General features: G+C 39.8%; 1 protein-coding gene across 1 annotated transcript in view; it reads left to right on the plus strand.

The window, feature by feature from the left end:
- LOC136421496 (receptor-type tyrosine-protein phosphatase H-like) overlaps positions 1–8,684 on the plus strand; it is a 45,605-nt gene extending 36,921 nt beyond the window's left edge. The window contains exons 20-28 of the mRNA XM_066408824.1: positions 860–970; positions 4,125–4,206; positions 4,476–4,566; positions 4,744–4,820; positions 5,359–5,493; positions 5,981–6,103; positions 6,402–6,550; positions 7,472–7,607; positions 8,218–8,684. Of these exons, the coding sequence (XP_066264921.1) occupies positions 860–970; positions 4,125–4,206; positions 4,476–4,566; positions 4,744–4,820; positions 5,359–5,493; positions 5,981–6,103; positions 6,402–6,550; positions 7,472–7,607; positions 8,218–8,406 (1,093 nt within the window). The 3' untranslated portion in view covers positions 8,407–8,684. The remainder of the gene's footprint in view (positions 1–859; positions 971–4,124; positions 4,207–4,475; positions 4,567–4,743; positions 4,821–5,358; positions 5,494–5,980; positions 6,104–6,401; positions 6,551–7,471; positions 7,608–8,217) is intronic.
- Positions 8,685–8,852: the final 168 nt, after the last annotated feature.

Below are 8,852 nucleotides of genomic sequence, written 5' to 3' on the forward strand. Positions count from 1 at the left end.
AGGTATATAATCTAATAGCTTTGTCTTTTGTTAGCTTTGTCTTTTGTCACAACGTTTTATCAGACACTAAGTTAATGATAATGTTGAATGTTGAAGCAAAGAATTCAATGTTCTGCCAGTGACTTGATTCTTTAAGACTTTAAGCACCTAAATCATTTTCGGCATACAATATCCTTTATGAGTCTCTGAGTTCCATTTTAGTTTCATTATGCTATATCATTGGTGAGCGAACTTAACTAAATAAACTCAACTACATTGTCTTAGATGTCCTCAACCCAAAACTGCAACTTATACTTAATCAACAACACAGCAAAGAATACTGTAACTGTAATAGTCTTGATGTGAAGGATTGTACATGGATCTCCTAGCTTTAATGTACAATCAAACTGTACAGTACAAATGACCATCTCTACATGGCCAATGTGATTTAATTGGTTCCCCAAGTGTTGGCTGCATGAATCATGTCCCCTGTGCTGATTGGCTATCAGTTACAACAGCCTTGTTGCTGATTGGCTATCAGCTGCTTGTATCATGTCCTTGGTGCTGATTGGCTATCAGTTACAGCAGCCTTGTTGCTGATTGGCCATTAGCTGAATGTATCATCTCATTGGTGCTGATTGGCTATCAGTTACAATAGCCTTGTTGCTGATTGGCTATCAGCTGCATGTATCATGTCCTTGGTGCTGATTGGGTATCCCCTGAGTGATCTGTTTGGGCTGTTTTGACTGTACCCAGTTTTAACAAGTCTATTCTCTCCAAGCCTAAAACAGAGGAGGAATAATTGTTAACACATCACCAAACCATCCCTGTTGTCCATCATAAACAACAGTTTTCTAACAAGTTTCCCGTTCTTTTCCAGCCTGAAACAGAGACGGAACAAGAGACAGGAGATGGTCGTGGTGCCTCCGCAAGCTCTACTGGACATCCATCTCCCAGCCAGCGAACAGCAGATGGTGGAGACCTCCTCACGGTGTGTCACTAAGTCTATACAGACAAGCACTACAACGCTTATACCAGCTTGAGCCAATGATTGACAGCTGTCAATGAGGCTGCAGTGACCTGGCTTGATTGATCACAATGCCACACTGATTTTATTTTTTGGTTCTTTGACAATTTTATGTAAGATTTTAGCAAGAGAAAATCACCAAAAAAACCGGGATAAAAACTGATTCTGTTCACTCTATGAAACTGTGCACCACAGTACAGACTTTCCTCTCAAAGTCTGATTTCATGTTGATTTGATATTCCAATCTAGCCTTTTTCTTTTAATCAGAGAACTAAGAAATCAAATTGGTGTGGCCTTAAATACACTAAACCCAATGATGTGTTGATTGAGTTTTGCAGTGTTACATAATTATTGAGCTTTTACCTGTGACGCTTATACCAGCTGGAGCCGATGATTGACACCTGTCAATGAGGCCGCAGTGACCTGGCTTGATTGATTAAATTGATTGATTGATCATAATGCAATAATTCCAATGATGTGCTGTGCTACACTTTTGTTGATTTTGAGTTTTGGAGGCCACACCAATTTAATTTCTTGGTTGTTGTACATTTTAAAAGGGAGAGTTCGCTCAAGATGAAAACAGATGGCTTGGAGAAAAACTTGCATCTTTGTACTGTATGTTTACTGCCTGAAACTGTGTGCACCAAGGTATCTGTACAGCTCTCAGACTCTGTTTCAAACTTAATATTTTGATTTAGCATTAAATTTTGCCTTTTGAATCTGAGAACCAATGAATAAAATTGGTGTGGTCTTGTTGAGCTTTAAGTTTTGCTTGTGAGCAAGTCATATGCTTATAAGGCATTTCTTTGAGTTGGTTTAGGAACAAATTACCTTTTAGATCTTTGTCTAGAAATCTAGTGGCTGGTTCACTACTAATAATTCCCTTTCAGCATCAAAACTTGTCATCTATCCTAAACTCAGGCTAGCCCTGACTTTTATTGGGCACATTTGTAGGTCCTTCATACCAACTCAGAGCAATGTCATCAGTTCAAAGCTATGCAGTACTAATCAAATGTGACTGACAGCTACTTGGCTGATCATGATATTTTCATTTGCTTGAGTGTTAATTATGAGTGCAGGATCCAAATGTTGCTGCTGGAATTTTCTATAACCTTTTTTGTGTGGTCATGATTTTGATGATGTTTTAAGATTGATGTGATCTTTGTTTGCTAATAGATGCAATGGCTAAGCATGCTTTGGCTTTGTTTTAATGGTTCTTTTCATTCTTTTTTGCGTCCATGTAAGATATTTTTGTAAATATTGGCAGTACATTGAACATCAATGATTTGTTGACTGGCAGTCCTTCTATAATTAAAGTAAGCTTTGTCCATGTGCAAAAAGATTGTGGATGCAGTGAAGCTAAAAGCAATTTGATATTTTTGTTTGAAAGTGCACTAATTCTAAAGTCTCAGTTGATTATTAGATCTTTTTATGTCATATATACCTGGGCTGTGATAACATTCGATATGGGTGTTCCATGGAATAATTTGGACGCGCTTTGCGTGTGCCGCTGTTGAAATTCAAATACCAGATTCAGACGTTGGAATCAATGTAAATGACTTTTTGTTTGAGGACACCAAATCTTCACTGTGTGTTTTCTCAGGTGGGTATGACATAAAAAGAATACAACACGGTGTATTCCACCAGTACATTGGGTGATACGGAATACACTGTGTTGCATTTCGCTATATTATAACATACCATTGAATAGATGTCGTATAGAATTTTAGCGCAAATGTGACCCAATGCATGCTGGGACATTCATTAGTTTCCCTACTCCCATGAGAGGCAATACATTTGTTAACCCTTAGCACACTGAAGTAGCTGTTTATCTACCAATTCTGTATTGGTTACAGTGTTAGGCAGCAGGGAGAAGGTTAATATATAATAACATGTGGCTTTATTAGTTTTGCGAGCAATATTATCATAGATTTAAAAGGAGCTTCTCTAGTTTGAATTTGTGACCCATCGCATGTTGGGGGAGTCTGTAACGCACAATACTTTTATTGAGTATGGAGAGCAATTTGTTTGTCATTTTCTTAATGATGCAATAAGCATGCATGGCTCAAAATGCTTTTTTGCATATCTGCACTTGTGCGGTCAAATTCGCCTGTATTACAAATCCAACCTGCACAATTTGTTTTTAGACCAAGAAAAAGTTCGTCTGCAGGATATTGCGCTTGTCTAGAAACTTCTTTTTTTCGTTTTTTTGATGTGCAGGTGGTAAAAATCAGTACAGCAAAGAAAAAGTCATACAATACAAATGTAAGGTATTTGACCAGTGCAGGGAAACACCAAAAATATTTATTCTATGTTTTCTAACTGCATAATATTGTATGCAGATGGTATTTTGAGCCCTGCACTGTTTTGTTTTTCCAAGCTACAGTGTATTAGGCATACAAAGTAAATTTAGCCCATCTTTAATGAGCCAAAGAGTCTATACACAAGAACACATTCTGTCTAAATTATGTGTGATGCAAATGTACAGTTTATTTGTGTTATGCTTTGGGCAAAGCATTTGGAATAAACCATTGAAAATGCAACAGCTGTTTGTGCTTGCTGACTTTTGTCTCGTTTATGCAATCAAAATCAGCACAGGTATTTTAATTGTCATGCTTTTAGATTTCAAATCTTTAACAGTTACTGCTTTTCATCTGTGCATAATTTAACGTTCCCCGAAGGTAATTGAAGAAGGTAAGTACAAAATATCCTTAATTCTTATGATATTTACAACAGAGTTGTTTGCAATGGTCAAGTTCATCCAGAGCACCTTTACAAAATAAGCATTAATTTTGTCTTTGACCTTGTTGTGAGTAGCCCCCCTGCTGTTAGTATCTACACAACTGTGTGGCCCAAGGGCTATAGATTTGATGGGCACTGCACTCTATACACTGAAAACTGATGGAAGGACTTAAACCCTGCTGCCTAACACTATAAACGATGCAAATTTGGTGCTAAATGGCTAACTTAGCAAGCCGCAGGTTAACTTTAACTGTTTTAACTTTAAATGGTTTTCCTCAGGCCGACTGTGTGGCCCAAAGGCTATTAGTTTGGCACTGCACTGTATATTGAAAAGATTTTAAGTCTGACAATCTTGACCTTATCATTTTGTTCTCAGGCCAATCTACAAGACGGAGTTTGTGGAATACATGGAGAAGATGTCAGCTGACAACCAGTACTGGCTGGAAGACGAGTACAGTGTATGTACTGCTGGTTTGTTGTGTTAATAAAGTATAAGGTTCTGCTATGTAACTGCGGCCATTAACATTAATCCGTCAGGTAACCTTAATCCACCACTTTGAAAAACAGTGAGTCTGTTGTTGTACAGTATCTACATTTTGTACCTAGTACTAGAAATCCCTGACTATTTAGACAGTGAGCACAAAATTTGCATGTTTTGCTTTAGATGGAATCACAAATTCTTTCTACTATCTAATCATGACTAATTCTTGTTCATTTGCTCCCTCAGAGCTTGAGACATGTTGGACGTGACCAGAGGATCACAGCAGCCCACCTTTCTGTCAACAGCTCCAAGAACAGATACACCAACATCCTACCTTGTGAGTAAACCTAACTTCAATTTGCTGTTAAAGTTTAATGTAAAGTACACCTTTTAAACTTCAACTCTAAAAGGTACAACAAACATATCTCCAGTGTTGACTTTCATTACCGTGAAAAATCAAATTTGAACCTGTTAATATACAGTTTGTTTCTGTGTCATATCTCCTCTTGAACAGATGACCATTCTAGAGTGGAGCTCCATCCCCTTGAAGAGGATGAGAACAGTGACTATGTCAATGCCAACTACATCCCGGTGAGTATAAATTCTGCATGTATCTTAAGTGCTCTTTTGTGAAGTATTTCTAATTTCTAAGTACTTAAAAAGTATTTCTAATTTGTGATAGAAATATGTTAAAGACATCCTGCAGGTTTTATAAACTGTCAGATTTTTCAGACTGCTGTCTTTTGTCAGTCACTTATCCAGTTGCTTGTAATGAGTAATTTTGGTATAAAGTATTATATATTAGCTTTTTCTGTTTTACCAACATGTAAAGAATACAATTCCAAGGTTTTATTTCATGATTATAATAACAATCATGATTGTAATAACAGCATATTGTTGTATAGGGCTACAGATTTGAGCGGGAGTTTATAGCGACCCAGGGTCCGGTGCCGTTCACTGTTCCTGACTTCTGGCGGATGGTGTGATAATAACAGCGTATTGTTGTGACGTGTTTAGGGGTACAGGTTTGAGCGGGAGTTTATAGCGACCCAGGGCACTGTACCCTTCACTGTTCCTGACTTCTGGAGGATGGTGTGATAATAACAGCGTATTGTTGTGTTGTGTTTAGGGTTACAGGTTTGAGCGGGAGTTTATAGCGACCCAGGGCCCGGTGCCGTTCACTGTTCCTGACTTCTGGAGGATGGTGTGGGAACAGAACAGCAGAGTCATCGTCATGCTCACTCGGTGTTGGGAGAGGGGAAAGGTATGTTGCAATGATGTTTCACACTTATGTTTGTCGAAGACATGTATGTATAGGATTTCAACAGTATACAGTTGTGTTGTGCTGATTGTCGGCAGACCATGACCTTTGATTGGTGTGTTGCCTTGTGTCTAATCCTATGCTAGACTATAGACAATATATTACTAAGACAATCATAAAATAGATATAGAGTGAGTGAGTGGCTTATTATAGTTGTATCCTTTCATTTATTACAGATTGAATCAATCTTCCAATGGGCCTTGTAAAGGTAGACTGTGTGACTGTGTGTTAACTTTGTGAACAGCATAACTGAAGAAGTTGTGGATGGATCTTGATGATATTTGGCATGTTGGTAGCAAAATGAAGATGAAATGATTAGATTATGGCCCCCTGCAGCAGTATACATTATATACTTCTGTCTGTCTAAGTTTCTATTAAACAGATCAACGCAATGTTTGTACATTATATCCATTTCTCATCTTTTCCCCAGGCTAAGTGTGAGCGGTACTGGCCCGAGGATGAGGAGCCGGTGTTCTATGGAGACATTGTGGTGAAGATGCTGTCTGAGAACAAGGAGACTGACTGGACCTGTCGGGAATTTGAGCTGGCCAATGTAAGTATCAACTTCCAGTCATCTATCGGTCAAGAGGCAGCCTTGTGGATCAAATTCTATCAATCCCAGGGACCTGTCACACCTGATCTTAGCACATTTACAGTGTAGCTACAGTTATCTTGTGAGGTGTTTATCTATTAAATAATTATAGTTCTAGGAACTTCAAGAAATGATTCAATTCTGGGTTGATAACTCTGGCATGGCTATATCCTGTTCTTATCTGAGTTAGTATTAGATACTAAGCAATTGGTAGTGAGCTGTTTTTAATTAGATGCTCTTTACCACCTGTTACCTATAGAACAGTCACAGCAGGTGCGTTCGTCAGTACCAGTTCACCAGCTGGCCCGACCACGGTGTGCCCGAGGACACCGCCGCCAGCCTGCAGTTCGTCAGGATGGTCCGCAGGAACATCGGGGAGGGCGCTGGGCCGATTGTCATCCACTGCAGGTAAAACTAGACTAAGTATAACATGCAGTTCTCTATTGATCTTTATTTGAATGGCTCAAGCCAAACACTGCTGGGCAGGACATCAGGCGTAACAAGACAACAGGTGGACAATAAGAGCCACTCAGTGGACATCTAGAGAGTGAAGGAGGCGCAGAAGGCGGCCCTGTATAAGATTGAGAGACAACCTCTGGCACTTGGGCACAACATGGCCAAGAACTGCGAGACTTAGAAAAAACTTGAGTCAGTCAAGAGAGGGGTTCCTCCATAGGAGTGACCACACGCTGGAATGATGATAATGTATGGCTCAATGTCAGTCTACATCTCAGTCAAAGCGACATGAAAAATAGTATCAGGTCTTTTATGCCACTGTTACTGTCTAAGAGATGATCTTTGTAGCATCTTAGTGGTCTATGAGTGAGGGGTGGGGTGGGGTAGAACAGAGAGGGTCTGCATGGGGGCCCTGACAACACTTTACGCTGAATTTAGAAGAGCCCCCTACGTATTACGCTAAATTCATTGCAGATACACAGAATTTGGTTGCCTTGCTACGAATTATGTGCATAAGATGGCTTTCCAAACAAATTACAGAAAATCAAAGTAGGCTGAAAAGAGCACCCTATTCTAAGACAAGGGCCTGGCTTAAAGATGCCACAAGCCTGACTTGGATGTAGTTCTTGTAATAATGCTCTGTTGTCCCCCCAGCGCCGGTGTGGGCAGGACCGGTACCTTCATCACTCTGGACCGGCTGCTAAATCTGCCATATGTTAACTATAGTCACTGACAGGTGTCTTTAACCTTTAGCACGCTGAAGTAGCTATTTGGCAGAGTTAGGGAGCAGGGAGAAGGTTAAAGTAAAACTTAGTGGTAAGTACATGTAAATCCATGTAAGACTTTTGGTCTCACACCACTGTTTCTCCACAGCGCCGGTGTTGGCAGGACCGGTACCTTCATCACTCTGGACCGGCTGCTGCAGCACATGGAGGACCACGACCAGGTGGACATCTTCGGCATCGTGCATCAGATGAGGCTGTACAGGGTCTTCATGGTCCAGACACAGGTCAGATACCCCAAAATACTGTCATCTTTGTTTCTTTCACGGTGACTGTAACTTTATGTTCACAGTTTTCACAGTGGCCTCTGTACCATGAACTTATCATCACCTTGAAAACATCCTGTTCTAATTATTTATGATTCCTTCACACATTCGTTCTGGAAATCACATGCCGCCACCTTGAAGTCAAAGTTCAGTGAAAATGTCCATTTTCCTTACACCATGAAATTTTGCTACCGTGAAGATAAAGTGAATTACAGTCCTACCCATACATTACTGGTTTTCACAGTGACCTGTCCACCAGAAATTCATGACACTATGAATAAGATTATGCATTTCCAATGTATTATTCAAGGCAATTCAATGTGTTGGTTGACAGATTTCTAACACATATCCTTTACTGGAAAAGCACAATGGAAAAAAGCTTTAGGACCAGATTCATGACTCGGCACAATCAGTTTTATGAAGTGAATATAGTGACTGTCATATTTACATTTTCCTCCCTTTCCTCTACATTTGTGATGTCTGCTTGCTATACTTTCATCTTAAAATGTCTGAGAGCTAAAGGAAACAATTTGGTGTGGCCTTAAACCAAAATATCCCAATTCCATTTCAGGAGCAGTACATCTTCATCCACCAGTGCATCATGGACCTTCTCCAGGAGAGCACGCCAGCAAAGCGCCGCTCCACGATAAAGAGGGTCCAGTTTGCAGAGGACGAGGACGAAGAGATAGACCTGGACGACATCAACTTTGCTGAATCCACAGAGTACCTTGTCTCACCTGATGCGCACTCTGCTTTGTGAAATGTTTCAATGTTGGTAACCATAGTTTTTAGCGTCAAATTTGTATTGGTTTTGTAGTAAAGCAGCAGGAAGATAGTTGAACACTTCATTTTTACTTCAGTAAGACAGCCACTCCACGTTAAAGAGAGTTCGCAGAAGATGGGGATGAGTAGATAGACCTGGACGACATCAACTTTGCTGAATCCACAGAGTACCTGGTCTCACCCGATGCACACTCTGCTTTGTGAAATTCAAATATTAATGTTGGTTTTCCCACACTTTAAACTGAGGTTACTATAATTATAATAATAGTTTTTAACGTAGAATTTGTATTGGTTTTGTAGTAAAGCAGCAGGAAGAGCATTCAACAGTTTTGACTAAAAATAGTAAGATACCTCTCTCACCTGATGCACACTCTGCTTTGTAATCTTGGCGGGACAACAGTTCACTTATAGCCTTCTTTCCAC

Source organism: Branchiostoma lanceolatum, chromosome 16, assembly GCF_035083965.1.
Source record: "Branchiostoma lanceolatum isolate klBraLanc5 chromosome 16, klBraLanc5.hap2, whole genome shotgun sequence".
Lineage (NCBI taxonomy): Eukaryota > Metazoa > Chordata > Leptocardii > Amphioxiformes > Branchiostomatidae > Branchiostoma > Branchiostoma lanceolatum.